The sequence below is a fragment of the Lycorma delicatula genome, chromosome 5 (genome assembly GCF_047948215.1).
Source record: "Lycorma delicatula isolate Av1 chromosome 5, ASM4794821v1, whole genome shotgun sequence".
Classification (NCBI taxonomy): Eukaryota; Metazoa; Arthropoda; class Insecta; order Hemiptera; family Fulgoridae; genus Lycorma; species Lycorma delicatula.
The window spans coordinates 147,385,450-147,405,088 of NC_134459.1; the positions used below are offsets into that span (position 1 = coordinate 147,385,450).

Genomic DNA, 19,639 nt, shown 5'->3' on the forward strand with positions numbered 1-19,639 from the left:
TACAGTATTGAGAAAGTCACCTTGAATAATCTCACAGTACATCTTGACAGTTTCATATAACTATTCCATATTAATTTATCTATTTTGTATTATCACTACTAATGTTTTAATTTTGTTCCATATTTTATACAAAGTTTATAAATGTTGGTAGACAGACAATCTGGGCTAGACATTTTATTTTTACCCTTCTTTAATGTTTAGTTGATATTTGTTAGCTGATAAGGAAATGTGTAATAACTAGTAAACAAGTATAAAATAGGTGCTTGTCTCTGCTGTGAATGGAAATCACTTCTTTCTGTCTTCTGTTTCTATAAAGTGATTTGAAAATGATGATTGCATACTTATCCACCATTGTGTCACGGATAAAAATGAATCAGAATAATTTTGAAATTATGCTTTAATTAAGTCAATATAGTTATCACCAGTATTTTTCCTTTGTTTTTGTTTTGATGGGTTTAACAACCCATCTAATCAGGATTTTATTTACTCTCTCACCTGTACCTACAGACTTACACCCAATAGTCTCTTCCATTCCTTTCTTTTAATAAGAAATTAAATTTGAAAAGTGCCTAGCCTTTCCAGATTTGAACCCAGAATGTTTTGAATGAAAGGCAGAAGCATTACCATTTTGCCACAATAGTTGCCATATACTTATAATATGTTTCAAAAGCCTCCATGTTTCACTGCCCCAAAGTGTGGGTTTCATTTCAATTTTTTTTTTCTTTTTGTACCTTCAGTTCCTTATGTACCTATATTTGAAACTACCAGTCCTCTACTACTTGTAAGTTCTGCAAGGTTGTACTATCTGCTAGTGATAGCTTTCCTGCATTATCCAGTCTTTATAATTTCACTACCTAAATAAGAGAATTTTTTAAATTTCTGATGAATTATGTTCTCTTTATATAAATTTATTTAGTTCATTATTATTAATTTTTCTGCCTCATTTCATTGCTCATCCTATTCATTTTTATTTTATTTTTAAATTGAATTTCTCTTACCGATGTAATATAACCTTACCATTAACTTACCATTAAATATAACCATACCTAATATAACATTACCGATGTAATGTAGTAGATCAGTAAGATGAAATGCCATTTTTTTATACTGTTATAATTTTGGAAGTATCTTTGGGAAACATATTTTCAGATGATTAAAGAGTGAGTTACAGATTCAGAATTATATTTAACAAAATAAAAAGACAACTGTTTAGTACTTTTTTAACTTATTTATAATTTTGGCATAAACGAAAACATCAGTGATTTGCAGCAGATTGTTCTGCTCTGGTGTCTATTTCTTACTTCATTTATTGGTTCTTCAATATGCAATTTGAACATTGTTTTTCCCATTTTGTAAGGTAATTTGTTATAATATTATTTTCTATTCTTATATTAGCTAAGTTATGCAAATTATAAAAAAACTCTTCTTGTTTCTTAGCTCTGTTTTTGTTTCTTTGTACAGTGAGTAGGAATAATGTAAATAATACATTGCTTCATACAAGAACATATAATAATTTGTTGTTTCAAATTTTTTAATCCAGTCATAATGTGATTGTGGTGCATGTAAATATACTTTCCGTTTTAAGAGCCACTGGAAATTATTACTTAGGATAATGATGTTCAGTATACTTTTACTTTCTATTATAAACAGAGTGAAAATGTCACATAAAGAGATAAATGTCACTTGAAGTTTGTTGAACTTTGCATGCAGATGTTTGTTAATATATTTGTCTCTATGAAATAGGAAACACGTAGCCTCATCACTTATTTCTTTTTGTTGGTATTTTGAGCATATTTTTGAGACTAGGTTTGTCATTTTGCAAATAATTTATGTCTCATTTCATTTGGTGTATTTAAACTGTGGGCTAGGTTACAGTTATTTTCTTTTGAATTTTAATCATTTTTAAAATATAGTTATTTAATTTTATTATGTAATGTTGAGCATAAGTTCTAAGTATGTCATTTATACAGTATTTTTTTACATCTTTTTATTACATTGTATATAAGAAATAAAAATATGAAAATGAATTACTTCTGATGTATGATGATTGATATTAATTTATTAAACTAGTTAAAATAAATTATCTTAGAATTATTTGATTCAAATTTCTTTATTAGATTAACCTTAATTTATTTAAATGAAATGAACATCAACAATATTATTAATGAAAATCGTTTTAGTTATAAATGATTTAACTGTATTTTGACACGATGAAAAAACTAAGATGTACCATTTTAATTTATTATTATTGTTTATTGTTAATATGCAGTATATAATTGGCTATGATTATTTATGATAATTTATTTGATTTTTTTTTGTAGTTGTATTAATTAATTTTTTTTTCCATACAATGATATTACTGATTTCATAAATACTTAGTGAACTGCTGTTTGAATAAATATAATTAGAAAAGGAATACATGCTTTGACTAAAGTTCAAGAATAAAGCTCAAAAATAACCCACTAGGTCGGTCTAATGGTAAACTCATTGTTAGTCATCTGATTTCGAAGTCGAGACTCCTCAGGTTCAAATCCAAATAAAGGTAGTTGTTTTTATATGTATTTTAATACCAGATACCAGTGTTCTGTGGCAGTTGAGTTTCAGTATCACATATCTTAGGAATGGTCGGCCTGAGTTTGTTCAAGACTACACATTTACTTTACGTTACACTGATAAGTCACTAATAATGACTAATTAATTGTTGATGCAACTATAAATAAAAATGTTCAATAATAGATTTTATTTAAAAAATAAATTTTTTAATTAATCTGAAAAATATGAATGGTATTAATATAAAAATTTTAATTTTTAATGTAAAAAAACTGAATTAAACTGTAGAATCCATTGTTCAGACACCATTCTAAAATCTTTGATTGCAGTAACACATATTGGTCATACTTAAATGGTTTTTACATATCCATTTTCATGTACTAAATTTTTTTTTAAATTAAACATTTTTTAAAATTACTCCACAAACTACTAGGTTTACTTTTAATGTACCTTTTAGTGATATCTTTAATGTTTTTTTTTAATTTTTTCCATTGATTTTATTACTTAATAAAAACTTATAGATTTAATTTGGATTAAGTCGCTAAAGAAAAGTCATATACAATTTTTGAATGAACATTACTTCCGGTTGCTTCAAGTTGTTTACGGAGGTTTACAGTGTGAGTTGAAGACACTGGAAAGTGACAGAATCATATGAATTTTACTAGGGTTGTGGTAATATAGTGCAATTTACCTGCAACGATCTTTTTGCATGATCTGATTAATTTTAAGATATTTGCAGCGATGTAGATCAATAAGTTTTGTAGCTTTACTAAATTAAAGCTAAGATTAACTTTTAGTTATTTCTATAATAAATTTTTAATAAAAATACAACTGAATTTTTTTTTTAAACACTTGTAATAAAAACATATTTTACAAAGTTATATCTTGTTTTTATATTAAAAACATTCATAATTTAAGTATTAACTTACCGTAGAAGTTATTAACTCATCTGTTAAAATAAATGATACTTCATAATCTTATTTACTTTTTCTAAGTATTAAATAAAGAACTTCTATAGGGTTTAAGGTCTTTTTGAACTTTGCTTAACATAGCAGTGATTGTTAAACAAAACTGACTTAACTTAATATTGGATAAATAGCTTAACTTAGTTATCTTTGTAAATTGGACTTAATACTCTTCTGGTATTAAGTACAGCCATTATCTTGTTTTAATTATATTTAATACACTTAAAAAATATTAAGTTTTTAAAAATCTCTTTATACTCTTGTATCTTCTTGATATTAATAAAGCTAGAATCTTGAATTTTAATGCATGTGTGTGGGTGTTGATTTTTTATATTTTTCTAGTATAATAAGTTTTATTTTCAGTCTTTAACAATCAAGTTTTTGTTTGTAAGTACTTTTATTCACTAGTATTTATTTTAAAAATAGTTTTAAATTTTTTATATTCCCTTTTTAGAAATATTATATAAAGTGGTTCATACCTGCACACAGGTTATCCTTTACAGATATTATGTTTCCTAACTATATGCTGTAATTCTTTTTTGTCATATTTTGTAAAGAGAAATAAAGGTTTATTCAGAGTTGATTCTATGTGCAATTTTTTTCTCTTAGAATTTATATTATTATGAGAGCAGTGTTGGAAAAAAAATGTCCTAAAACTTTAGCAAATAGAATGATGAATTTTCTCACTGTGAGTCCAGAAAATCTTTTTGTAGCTATTATGAAGCTCCTTAATCTGTAGATTTGCAGGTGGCAATGTTGATAATGGTATGTTTCAAAGTTATTAAAAAAGAAACCCTTTTTAGTATATGGTCAAATTGTGACCATATTTGACAGGTAAATTGTGACAGGGTCTTTTGGCCACAGAGTATTTATACTCTGTAGAATACTTTGTAGAATTCATTGTATTTTTCAGTCGATAACAATAATTATAAACTGTATGTATTAAGAACTATGTGATTTTGATAGAATACATCAGCATTAGAAAAATAAATGTAAAAAATATATAAATAGATTAAATACAAAATATAAATTGTTTATTTCTAAAAAAGTAAGGCCTTTATAACATTCTGCAAGTCATTAAGTCAAGTGGGTTTGGCTACTTATAGCCTTGATTAAACACAACATATGTGACCTCTTTTATCTATTGAGGGAAGTTTGCTAAAAAAAATTAATCCCATTATTAAAACAGCATTTGTTACTAGTGTCAAGCATTCTGAATTAGTTTTCAATGTTTTTGTAAGAAACCTTTTGTTATTAATCATATGATAAAAAGAAATGGTCTCAAAGTAGTACTCTAATATATTATTTTTGGTAAATATAATGTATTTTTAAATTTTGTATTGTTTGAATATGTTAAATTAGTAACTTTTATGTGCTATATGTAAAATTTACTTTTCTGTTAATCTTCATATTTATGTTCTCTTTCTAAAAGTTTATTTGCAGATTCTGTTCTGTTCTTAACACAATCTGTTAGTAAATTTTTTTAATAGTTGCAACTTAATATATATATACGCTTTGCCCAATGTAATATTTGATTAAACTTCTGTTTAATCTATTTACTATGGATCTGTAATTATAATGCTTGTTTTCTTTATGTATCATATTATTATTTGATTTTCTTTGTAGTTTTTAAGACAGTATACATTTGTTTTGATAATGTTGAAAATTGTTTGTGAATAGATGTTGTATTTTAATGTTATGTGTTTTTTGGCCATGAGTTTTACTTTGCATCTTGTTCTCTGTTATGTTGATTTATTAATTTTCTTGAATAAAATTATGAATACACATACCCTTTGATTTCATTCATGTGTACTTATTTGGGATAATCAAGGGTAGAATTTTCAGTTTTTCTAGGATTAGTATTTCTTCTGTATTACAACTAATAATTACATGAAAATCAAACCATTAATAAATTTGAAATGATTTATTAAATTATACGACTCATTTTCAAACCAATTGAACTTTTCTTACAAAGACCTCTAGTTATTAGCTCTTTTCTGAAAGGGGCTTATCTGACACTAATGTTCTCTCTCTCAGAAAAGTTAGGAGGAAAGACATAGGCCCTTTTGACAACGGCTTTCAGTTACGCTACTGAGGAAGGATTTGATAATTAACTGTGATAGATCGTAGGGAAAAAGTTCCTTTAATTTGAACATGAATAATGTATGTGTTTAATAATGGTAAAATATTATTACATTTATAGAGTCATTTAACAAATGTAAATGTGTAAAAAAAAAAACAGGTTAAATTGGTTTTTTTTTTGTAGGACAGTGTCCAATTTTAATTTTTATCTAGAAAAGGAAATTAAAGAAAAAGGAAGTTATTTTAAGCAGAGAAATTACTTGCTTTTCCCAGAGAACAAAGTGACTCAAGTTGGCTCTGTTTGAAAGTGATTATGTTTTTTTTCTGCTAAGATAAAGCACCAAAGAATATAAAGAATCCCATATTACTTAATTTTTAGAGCACAAAATAGTGAGAGTTTTTCACTAATCAAAGTTATTCATTATGAGAGGTTTTCATACAGATTTAGTTTTTAAAATCACTTTATTTCAGTTTTTTCACCCTTAATATTTTATTTCAGTTAATATTTTAATATATTTGAAATGATTAATACATTAATCAGATCATTAGAGTTTGTTTAAATAATAATAAAATAACTTTAATTAGTTGTGCTAGACTAAACCATTTTTTATTTCAATTATTAATTCATTGTAAACCATATATTAAACTTTCTATGTAATACTATGTTTATTAATGTCAGGTCTTATTTATTACAAATGTAAAAACAATAACAATATAAATAATGATAAATTGACTATGAAACCAGATATGGAGTTAATAAGCTTTTCAATAATTTTAGTATATCCATAATCAGTGTGATTTATTGCCAGTAATAGTAACTTTTTCAATTTTTTTTATAATACTAATAATGATTTAAGTGTTTGAAGAGGATTTTTTTGTATTATTTTATATAAATTTCCTGTTTTATTTTTACAAGACTCCATACAGTTATTCTTGTATCACAACGGGTTTTTTTCATGTCAGTATAAATCAAGTTGATAACATAAAAGATTTCAAAACACAAACCATAATTTTTTTAAATATCTTATTTCTGAGAGTTGGCACTATTGTATTAGATACATGCTTAGTTCCAAAAACATTTCAAAATAATAATCTAACAATTTGCATATAATTTGATTTGAAAAGTAATTGTTCATAATTTAACGCTTCTATATAAATTTATGACTTAATAACATTTACATTTAGTTGACGTTTTTAAGTATGAAAATATTGCTTTGCATATATTTTCATATTCTTGAACTATTAGAAATTATAGGTTAAGTTGCTAAATAAGGTATTAAATGGATATTGATAACCATGTTTTATTAAAATTTAAATATTATATCCTGCAAATTGAATCTAATTGGTTAGTCATGTATTATCTGATATGATAAATAAGTTCTATTGATTATAATAACTGAACTGTTTCCTGCATATTTAATATTTATATTGGCGTGTGTTTTCTCAGCATATTTAGCAACTGGTTGGAATAATTGTTTATAATGGGTAATCTGATTAAATAGTTTCAGACTATATTGTAAATATTAAATAGGAAGTAGGTAACTGTTTTAATATTAATGAAGAATTTCATATCGGTGCACATTACGAATACTAGTCATTAAACTAAGTATATTTTTTAAAACACTTTAATTAATTAATTGCCTTTAAATTTTTTTCATGTAATGTTCAAAGAAATTAATCGGTAAACTGAGTATTAATTTTTTTTTGGAAAAGTTATGTTTTTCTGAAAACAGTTTGATTTTTGAATTTTTTTAATGAGTATTACATGATTACTTATATCCTAAGTTTAACTTGCATCCTAGGTAAATTACATCTCCTTACAACCTGATGATTCCACAGCACTTGCAATATTTCATTTAGTAGCATCCTAGAAATTGAGTAGTGTGAGGTAAGGATAAAATTCCAACAGTCAAGTCATGTTTAATCCATTTCCCATTATCATCAAACTAAAAGAATGCTGGGGAAAATTTTGAACTGCATGATGTGTGCAGTTTTTTTATCAGTTTATGACCAAAGCAGTCAATTCCATTTTTTTTTTCTTTAAAGATGCACTTCACATTATAATTTTGAAACATATAAAATAATTTGTTAGTAAATTTCAGTTATATCTGTAACTGCAGCATTTTGTTTATTTTAGCAAGAAAAATGATATAAGCATTTGATATAATTAAACGAATAAATGGAGTTTAATTCACTATAAAATATTTGAAAACTTTAAATGGCTTGTCTGAGTGGGAATGAGTGATTTTGATTGTTTTTAATCTTACTTTTTTTGACTTGGCTGTATGTGTAACGTCTTAGACAATTATTAATGTTTATTTATTTATCTTTTATCTCTCAAAGCTTTTAAAATTAAAAAATATATATATACATATATATGTATATAAAATTACCCTTACTGATACTCTTATTTCTACTGATAAGAACATTTAGCAGTTGAAATATGCATTTAATTTTAGATTTTTATTTGAAAACATTGTTATTTAAGTGTTGTTTAAATCTCAGTATCAATTTTCCAAAGTCTTCGGAAAACACATTTTTCCATATGTGTATGTAAAACATTTTGCCAATTTTTAAGATTTATGATATGCATTTCAGAAAGGTTGTTCAAATGTAACAGTTTGTTGCGATAACCTTGTGTAAGTATAATAAGGAATAGTACTTTGATTCTTAGAGTACGTTGTATTTTATTCATGAATAAATATTAAAACTTATTAGTAAACTCTTCTTCGTCATCATCCTCTTTTTTTATTTTATACAGTAACAATTAGAAGAGAATGGAATTGTAAAAAACTTAATTTTTAGATTTTATTTGTTAAGAAACTTTTGTATAATGCACTATAACATTTTTACTGTAAAGAATTTTTGGATCATAGACAAGGTTTACAGCTGATGGGTAATAAAAATAATATTCTTATTGCATTGAATCAGATTATTTATCAGATCTGTCTGCAAATATAAAGCGTTAAATATCCTGCTAAAAAAAAAAAAAATGAATTTATTTTACTCAAGGATTCAGTGTTTAGTAAATTAATTAAAAAAGTATTGTACTATTTAACAAAAATATTAAAAACAAGTTATAAATAAATAAAGTTACATAATTTATTCGTAGAAAAGAAAAATGTAATGGCCTTGGCTACCATTAAAATTGTGTATTGACTGCAAACAAAATGAGATATATTTATATCCTGACTGCTAATCATGTACCTACAATTATTATAATTAACATCATAGAAGTAAATAAAAACTGTAATTTAATCTTTTTTTTGTGAAGAAAAAGAATTAAATGACAGTAATTAAAATTTATTAAAAATGTTGAAATAAAATAAAAACGGTTTAATATAAATCCAAAGCAATATTAATTTAATTTTTATAAAACATAATCTCATATTTTTTATCCTTTTGTTGTATTAATAGGGGAAAATTGATCACAAGTTAACGTAAAGTTATAGTAACACATTATACTAAATAGTTGTTCATTTCTGTTACATCTACCTGAAGTGCTTAAAGAGAATTAAATGAATTATTGATAACTTTAAAAGTTAGATCATTATATTATAATAATAAAATAATTATAAATCAATGTATGTATACAGTGTTGACCAACATTAATACTGTTTATTGCTTTCTCTGTAAATAAGGTTCCTAGTACATTGCATGTTTGTAATTTGCTATTCAAATGTAACTTTCTCTTGCAGTGAAATTGGCAGCTTTAGTTGATTGAAAACAAAGTTGTAATCTTCATTTCTTAATTTTTTTCCTCTAATTTTATTTTATATCATACTGGATGCTGGACTTCCAATTACTGATTTAAGAACATTTTCACACTAGAGTCTATAGACTCAACCTTTACAAATCATTTCATAAAAATAGGATAAACATAAAAAAATACAATCACTAAGTGGAAATAAACCACTGAGTTTGATATAACATATTATGTTATTAAAAATTAGTAATGTATTTATATAGTAGTTATTTTGATATAATGTATTAGATGAAATTAATAAAATAATTATAACCAAGACCTATCACAGAAAAAAAAAATATAAAAAGATATGTTTTTAATACCATATCTTGTTGATTAAGTATTAAATGTAGTCAGGTCAGAAGTATAACTTAAATCTAATTCTAAACCTATTTTAATTATTTAAATTAATTATAAAATGTCTATAAATTTTATAAATATATTGTTTAATAATAATAATAATAATATATTATTTTTTTAATTTTACACATTTTTATTGAGGGCGAAGAAATAATGAATATTTTTAATATCATAACTTTCAAGGAAGCTGAGGCCTCAGTTGGCTTAAAACATTCCCTGGGATAACACAAATGTATCATGCAAATTTTAAAGTAATCGATCGATTGGTTCTCATGTGATGCAATAATGAAACAAAATTTCTATTATTTTATTTAGCTGGCCTATCTAGCCAGAACCTGGATCAACAGGGCTTAGATCAGCCCAGGTGAATCCTGGAGCCAAGTCAGGGCCTCCCGGGGCCAAGGGCCTATCCCATGGCTGCAGAGCTTGCTTCGCTTGGCATTCCCAGATTGCTAGGGGAACCAGCACCCTGGATACCCATAGAGCTGTTTCCCATCTCTTTGTTGCCATTACCATCTACAGAGGGTTCCACCCCGTGACCCTCGCACTGTATGTTATCGTCGTGGTTCTGAGAGTAATACTGATAAATAATAATTATAGTTTTCAGGCCTTATAGAAACCTGAAAGAAAAACTAAATTACAAAAGGTAGGTAACTGAAGTACACACCTTTGAAGACAAAATATTTATAACTTATTTCTTTGCCATGATAGCAGAAATATAAAAATGAAGGAAACAGATTAATCTATTTTTTTCCTTAATAAATATCTTTATTCATAATTTCACTCTCCTTGGGGGCGAAGAATTAGTGAATATTTTTAAAACTTAACCTTCAAGGGAGCTATGGCCTAGGTCGATGGTTTAAAACTTTCCCTCCGGTAATACGAATGTATCCTGCAAATTTGAAAGTAATCTGTTGGTTGGTTCTTGCGTGGTACAATAACAGACAAACTTTGTATGTATATATATATATTTCCATAATAACTATGGTCTATTGGATCAAGAGTATACCTGATGCATGCAAAAGTTAGCCTTCTACCTACTAACAAATACCCCGTTTTAATTTTGAAAATCGAACAATTGTTTGCTGTGATATTATAAGAGCACCCCATTGCACCTCTCAAAACAGCACTCCAGGAGCACCTCGTTTATTATCAGTTGATGGTGATGATTGGTCTAGCCTCCCAAGAGGGGCTCGCATACCTCACCACTGTAATCTTACATGCAGTCTCCAGGGAAACTCATTATTGTTAAACAGATTTTTAAGAAATTTATTTACTATTATTTTATTCAACATAAATTTAATTCTATTATTTTTATATTATTCATTCGATTGATACGAATATATTAATTCAAGATTTTTCAGGATGAAATATATCTAAATCCCTTCTTAATTATGCCAAGAAACGTAGGTAAAAATTTGGTTGTGATTAATGAAGTAGTTTTTTTGTATATCCCAAGCAAACAATATTGCTTATATATTATATATATTATTATATTATATTATATATTATTATTATTATTATATTATATTGCTTATATTATTATATAAAGAGGAAGCTTCCTCTTTATATAATAATATAGACTAAAGAGGAAAAGGGGTTCCTCAGTTGGGTAAAATTATTTTTAATTAAAAACTGCTATAGATCATTTTCTCATACAATTTTTTATATAATACAGTTTTGTGGTAAGTTATTTTGTGTTATAATGCTGTTAAGATGTTGTAAATGGTGTTGGCAAGATATTGTAATGTTACATGATAAGTTTTCTGTGAAATTTGATCCTGTTTAAGGTAACTTAAAATCAAATAATGCCTTTCCATGAACATCCATATCTTCTTCCATATCCACTTTCCTTTCTTGTGTCTTATTTTTAAGACACAAAATTGTTTTATCTTTTCTGTTGTATTACGTATATAACTTTTTAACAGCTCTCGAAAAAAAATACAGTATTCCTTTTGGTCACTTAGTGGAATTGGGGGAGGATGAACTGAATTTTCTTTACATTTTGAACTATGAGGAGTATGAAAATACCATTTACTTAAAATGTAATTTCTTACACACAAAATTTGTAGGTTGAAAATTTCCAACACTACTCAATCAATTTCATTGATGTAATTTATTAACACAAGATTAAAACTATTTGTTTTTGTATTGTATACAGTAAGAGATATTTACAAGTACGCTAAAATGATAATAATTTCTAAATGTGGAAAGAATTTTTGCTATTTATGAAAATAATTAAACACAATGTATTTGAGAATTAAATGAGCCTAATGCTCAAGAAAAGAGTAATGCCATATGCGGCGACTGTCTGCCTCATGCAAGCAAGCTTTTATTTTCTTTGGACGCACTGTATGTGATTGAAATACACAATGCTACTTTTGTAAATGCTCTAATGAATTGAGCTGAGAATTGTGAAATTATTTTTGACAATCATAACTTAGTATTGCATTTTGTTTAATCACTGTGACTTTGCAGAATTATCTCATTAATATATCGGTTAAATTTTTTGATAAGTCAAGTTTTTCACATTAGTTATATAAATTGTATTTTATTGTAAATAAAACACATCCAATGCATTTAGAAGGTGGCCATGCACTATGCTTTAGAATTGTGTGGTGCATTGTGTATTTTCGACATTAGTTTGGTTGCCCTGTGGGTTCGTTGGGTGTTGCTTAGTAATGAACTAAGATGTCAGTTGTTGAATAGTGATTAAATGTGCTTTGTTTCACTTCGTTTTTCGGAATCAATAATTACGAGAAACGTAATGGTTTGTTTAGTAGAGGAACGCATTTTTAACATTGAACACATCTTTCATGAATGTGACAAGTTAAAGGACTTATTGAAGTCTAAGTTTTCCAAAAAGTTTTGAATTACTCCTGTTCCACATCGCAATTTAGATCGAATTCTTATCAAAACATTTTGGGCAACAGGCTCTGTTGTAGATGCTGATCGTTGTGGAAACCACCTAAACTAAACAAACAGAAGCTGTTTGATATTTCAAATGTATGGCCGAAAGTCCATAAAAATCAATTCATATGTAGCATAACAGCAAGATATCGGACCTGTTACTACACAAAGCTGTAAGAAAAGAACTGAAACTTTTACCCTACAAAGTAATGTTTATACAATTACTGAAACCTACAGATCATGCCAAAAGATTAAATTATTGTCAAAATTCCGTAGGTATCCTTGGCATTACTTTTTTTTACACAAGAAGCATGCTTTCATCTGGGAGGGTTTATTAATTCACAAAAGACACAACTGTGGTTAGCAGCTAACCCGCATGAATTACATGAAGGGAAAATTGGAGTCTGAAAGGTAAGATGTTGAAAACGATAATAGTATATGAAATGCTCTAGTTTTCAGTGTAGAAAACTCATCATCCACCCTGCCCAAAATTCAAAGAGCGATTTATTACTAAATTGTCTTTTGATTTTGCCACTTGCCATGAAGTCTATGAAGATTTCTTCTTTGGCAGTTGAGAGTCCTTCGGGAGTGTTTTGAAATGGATCCCTAACCCTCTTGTAACTTGTTACCAAGTTGTCATCAGCAAGAAAATATTTTTTTTAAATTCTTTGCCAGCATGGCTATATGATTTTTAATGGTAACAAAAACAACTTTTACATATGTTCTTCAGCCTTGTAAGTTTTAACACATTCATTCACATTTGCAAACATGTCTTGATTTTTTTGCTTTAAATCTCTGTTCCACAATTACAATTTTCTACAAAAAACATTAACTTTATCACTTGTATCCAACATAATGTATATTATGTATACGTTTTGTTTTTTTTTTATGTTATGTATACGTTGAAGATTCAACGTATTTAATTTCTCGAATATGTCAATCAAGTAACTCAATTCCAATACAAATAATTCATCTCAAAACTTCTTGGCTTCCGTTCGGTTTTCCTCTTCTAGTAAAATGGTGAAGTAATTACAATTTTCCTCTTTATAATAATGCTGAATGTACTGTACCCATGTCTTTACAAAGTGCAGAAAAGATTCTTGATTCTCAGTTTTATATAATATACTACTGTTACAACTGCCGTTAGCACAATATTCAGACCAGGACTTATTTCTTTGAAAGCCAGAGCTTCTCTGTGGATCATGCAGTGTATTCAAACACACTATGGAGATTTTTGTTTCACAAGTGCTTGTATACTTTAGAATCTTTCAGATATCACATTGACATTGAACAACCACCAATGTCAATGTGCTTATTCAATTTATACACGTTTGCGCAGACGTTCCAGAATGTTCGAGACAAATCGGAACTTCTGGCGAAGCTGTGAGAATGTCCGATATGGTGGATGTAAGACAGAGAGCAGTAGACAAATATTGATTCTGATTTTTCAATGCAGCGGATCGGTGTTGCCAAATATCAATAAATTTACTTATTCTTGGTAATTTGTAAGATTTGTAATTAAGGTCGTAAGTTAGCCTTAGCGTCAAAATACTCAAAATACATTATTATTGTATACATTGTTATTGTATGATAGGGGAGTGCGTTGAAAATTATGATTGAAAATTGAGTCACAAATACTGAAAAGTTTAGAAACACTGGTATAGTATATAAAAAAACAAACACTTTGAATTTACACAAATTGCAGGGTTTAGGTTTTTTTATCAATAATGTGACTGGTTTGATACATATCACTTTTCCTTCTGTACTGTATCTATTTTTTTTACCTTAACATACTTAATACATCTTGCATCTTCAGTTTTCTACTCACAAGTATTCAAATCTTTATCTTTTTCTGCAGTATTATCTACATTTGTAAAGCGAACTGTTCTTTACAATAAAAAGAAGTTTATTGATTACATGTCATACTGATATAAAGAAATAATTAAAAAAAAGAAAATAGTAATCCTTAAGTCAGCATGAATTATTCTTGTTTAGCTTTTTCCAGGATATCCTGGGTTGAGCTATCAATAATATGTCTGTATCCCTCTGAAGAAGCCAATTCCTTTCAAACAATTTTAAGATTCATCTACTCAGTCCTTCTTGAGCGAATTTGTCCACTATTTACATGGTATTAGAAAAAGGTTAGAACAAGAATTCTCTTGTTCTAATTCTAGTTTCTTCTGTTCTCATTTTTACTCTTGTATTTATTTCTCGTTCATTAAAGGTTGATCTGTCTCTTACCATTTTACCCTTGTGTTTGCTACTCCTTCCAGCAAACTACTTATACCCACCTATCTTCTTTCCGACTTATCCAATTTTCCTTTTATCCTTGAACATAAAATATTTTTAAGTTTTAAATATTAATAAAAATATTTATATTTTTCTGTTTTAGTTTGAAGCCAGAGGAAACCAAGACTCTGAACGGTGATGCTAACAATGGCAAGGCAGCAGTTCAACAAGAATTGGCTACAGAAATCGCAGCTAGTTACTTTGATATTAGTTTCCAACCGACTGCGCAAGTCACCTATAAAAGTGTTCTCCCACAGGTAACTATTTAAAGCATATAATTTTAATTATTTTAATCTACAACGAGTATTTACATGTATTATTATTTTGTGAATCATTAAAAGTAGATTCTAATATAAGGGATTGCAGGTACTGTAACATCCTTTTATGAGGAATGGTGATAAGAATTTGTTTTCTTTTATGAATATGTTTTGATACTTATTGCTTAAAAGTGTACAAAAGAAAATTTTGTGTGGTTCATGATCATTATTAAAAATATGTATTTATATTAGCTTGTGTGTGTAGACATACAGAAACTTCCATTCAATCTGTTAACATTTTTCTTACAGCTTATTCTTTGTTTCCAAATAATCCATTTTATTAATTTATTTTTATACTTTTTAAATTTATAATATTTAACTAGTTAAACTTCAACAGATACATTAAGTGAAATTTATTGTGAATTATATCGTAAACCTTTTATAGAGGAAAAATGTTTACTTTCATATAATAATAATAATAATGTGTATGTGGTTTTCGATCATTAAATAATAACTAAATAGTTGTTTATATTGATTATAATATTTATAATTTTTTTTTAACATATCACTGTTACGGATTTGTAAAAAACCCAATATCATTATATTTACTGTAGGAAAATTATTTTGCTCATAATTTTTTATTACATTGAGATCTGTTTTAAGTTACAAAAAGATGCATACGGTAATAGCTATTTTTCTTATCTATACATTTCTTTCAGTAACAGTAATTATAACTGTTTTTTTTTTAGTTTTTATGGTTTCTTTGTGTATGTAAATGCAAAAGGTTATGGGATTAGAAATTCATTTTTTTTGTTAGTTACATTTTTCTCTTATTTTATGGAAGTATTCTAACATTGCATTTTTTAATGTTTTTTGTCTTAGATTCATGTTTGATTAAAACATGGCTTGGATATATAAAAAAAATCTGATATATAATAAAAATTATTTTCTTCAACAAGGATTAAGATTCAGAAGTAAATAAATATATGCTAAGTTCATTTAAAATTACAAGTTTTTTTTACTTTGAAAAATTTATTAGTTTTTTGTTCTGTTTTGTTTAAACAAAGAGTGAAGAGATTATCTGGAATTGTATTTGGAGCATCATAAATTTTGCAAAAGAGCATTTTCCCTTGCCCCTAAATCCCATTTATGTGATTCACCTAGTAACTTATTTCATCAGCTATCCCCTACTTGTGGTGGATCAGAAATTTTAAGAAATTTTCTATTGAGAAAGTAGAATAATAATTTTCTAAACACTTTACTAAAATGTTATTTTAAATAATAAAACTGTAACAAATTTTATACTTATTACACTTTAAAAAACAAAGACAAAAGTGGATATTAGTTTCTTCTTTGTATATTTTTGGTAGTAATTGCGAGTTATTCAGTAAAATACAATGAATTCATTGTATCTTGTCAAGTTAGACAGACACTAACTCATCACCTCTATGTGTTCCACAAGTTAGAATTTCATGGTTAATCAGTCCAAAAACTCTGTAATTCCCAAGATAGTTTTATTCATAGTAGTTCTCTCCTTTTCAACCTAAAAGATCCCTTTTGTATGAATAGTGGATTAGATTAGTGATAGATAGAAATAAGCTTGACATTATTACACTATCATTATGAAAGTAATGTGTAAAATATCATCATATTCTAAACATAAATCAGAACTGTTAGATTCTTTATTACAAAAGCAATGTTTGGTTAAGTTTTGCATAAAATTTTATCCAACATTTTTTTATAAACATTGTATTATAATTATAAGAACTTGGTATAATATTTTGTACAACTACTGCTAAAAGTAAATTTAAAAAAAGTAATATCTATGTGTATATGTTAATTCAGTGTAGGCCTATATTGAAAACTCTGTAAAAGTCAATAAATTGTGTAGGCTAGAATTATTTTCTATGTTCACCATGCTTGACTTTTTTATGTGCTCAGTAAAAGATGTTATCTAAATTTTCAAGAAGTAAATACTTCATAAAAATGCATTTTAATTATTGTCTGTTAAATGATGTATAACATTTGTTAAAATGATTTCTTAAATTTGTTTTAATCTCTGTATTTCATATTACGGTATGTTGTACTGCAGTTAAAATTATTGATTACTGCTTTTAAAATATTAGATTCTCTTCTTTATTAAAGGCATTTACTGGTATTATTTTGGTTCAGTAAAAAAATTTCTTCTAACATCCAGCTGAGTATTCTTCCTTAATTAGAATTTCGTGGTGGTGCATTAATTCTGTCATTTATTTTTTATTTAGCTAATGCATAGATCATTATTTTTTAACTTTTATTTTAATTTCTGAGTAGGAAAAGGAACTGGTCATAACCCCAAATTTTAACCAACGATACCTCTCTATTGCTGACATTAAATATCAGCTGATGAATCATTGCTTATGTAAAACTATTCTTTTCAAATGCATAGTGTTCATTTCAAGGAAGCCACCACTGACATTCAGAAAATGTAAAATATAATAGCTATGGGAAATTTAAAGTGGAGAGCCTTCTTGTTTCTTGAAATTGATAAATATATATCCAAATTTCTGATATCCCATCTTTTTTTCACAATGGAAGCAGACTTTTTTTTTAATGGTAACCTCTCACATTTTGACAGAAAATACCTTAAGCAATTTGATTCTTGAATTTTTTTTTAATTTTGCCTTAAATCATGATTTAATGATTATTCAAGTTTAAATAATGATGTCCCCCATTTTAGAAAAAAAATGTTTTATGTAACTCCAATTTTTTATTGTATTTTTGGGTAGAACACATTGTATTTAAGAGTTTTTCTTTTGTTTTTTCCCCTAAACCCCTGCACCCAACCCACATAGAGAGAACCAAAATTTTTTTATGAATAGCACTTCCCATTTTTGTCCTACTGGTCAAATATGAAAAAAGTGTATTTTTTTTACTTAAAAAGGTAAGTTTATTTACTAATTATACATTAGTTGTTTAATGCATACTTTATAAATTGTCCTCAATACTGTAAAGGGTTGAAAAAATGTCTTGTGTTTTCATTCTTCAGATTTAATAGTATGCAAATATTTTGTATATATATATATATATTTAATTATTTCTTATTTTAATTTTTTTCGTCATCTATGAATACTTAAATATTTTATTCAGGTACATAATGCGAGTGAATTTATAAGGAGTGCACATTCATATTAATCCTAGAGCATGACTAGCTACTTGGAGTTGTTTCAGTGTTTAGTATTTATTAGAAGTGCTTGTAACCTGGGTTATAATTTAAATTCAGATAGCAATATAAGTTGTTAACAGGTTATCATTTAACAACATCAATTACATTTCTGTAATTGAAACATGGAAATTACCAGTTCATCTTTTGTTTATGATAATTGCTATTTTGATATGTGACTAGTTCTATTTTATAATAATTTAGTACAAGTATTTTTTATAATGTACCTAATGTAATAGTGAACACGTAATGCAAATGCAATGCTCATGTAATTCAAATTAAAAATATCATTCTGTTGGAATATTGTTTTATTTTTTATTTATAACTTCTAAGATTGTTCAAAATGACAGTATTATTTTTATTAATATGTATTATTTATAAAATGTTATACTAAAATGGATTATTTTCTATATGCAGTATTTGGACATACATATATGTACTTGTTCCTACACACATAAACACACACCACTGCCATTTTGTTCTTTATCATATGTTAGTGTTAAAATTATAAGTGAGGCAGGCATATGTTAATAGTAAGAATCAGTTTCCAATAAAAAGTGATAGACAACTGTGAATCAGGTAATAAATTTGTAATAGTTTCTTCTGATTTACTGGTCATTTTATCAGCATTGCTTTCTTGTGACAGTAAGTAATGATCACAGGGATAATGAATAGTAAGTACTGTAGGTTGTGAAGTTTTTTTTTAATTCGATTTCTTATCCAAAAGCTAATGCTGCCAAAATTCACTATGAATTGCGGGAAAAATCATGGAGCTTACAATAGATTGAGATAAGGAAAGATAAGTCAACGGTGTGAGTTTAATAATACGTACAGTATTCATGATAAAGAGAGGAGTGGGAATCCAATTCACAAAAAAATTTGAGAATTACATTCGTGATGAGGACATTAATGTCCTTGTCAAAAGTTTCCAGATAAGAAACAACCTTTTATCCATTACAGAGACATAAAAGTATACTTTAAATTTTTATTAAAAACTAAGCTTTTGTAAATTGTGTACTAGACAAGTCCCAAAAGTTTTGTCTTGCATGCCAAAAAAAATAAAGTCAAAGGATGATCTGCTTTTGCAGTTTTGGACCACTAGGAGAGAAAGATAGATTCCTAGTTGACATGTTTGTGAAAGGTAGACCTGTTTTTGGCTGTGAAACAATGGATTTCTTACAAAACAACAGCCTATGCAGTGGCCAAAGGAAAATTGCAAACTTACCATGTCAGTCAGAACTAGCTACACCAGATGATAACATTTAAAATTGTTTGCATT

At 27.0% G+C, this 19,639-nt stretch overlaps 1 protein-coding gene across 3 annotated transcripts in view; it reads left to right on the forward strand.

Annotated features, from left to right (window-relative positions):
• LOC142325470 (trehalose transporter 1-like protein) overlaps window positions 1–19,639 on the forward strand; it is a 262,421-nt gene that overhangs the window by 190,630 nt on the left and 52,152 nt on the right. For all 3 annotated transcript variants that reach the window (XM_075367276.1, XM_075367275.1, XM_075367277.1), the window contains exon 2: window positions 15,005–15,158. In XM_075367276.1, coding sequence (XP_075223391.1) covers window positions 15,005–15,158 — 154 coding nt within the window. The remainder of the gene's footprint in view (window positions 1–15,004; window positions 15,159–19,639) is intronic.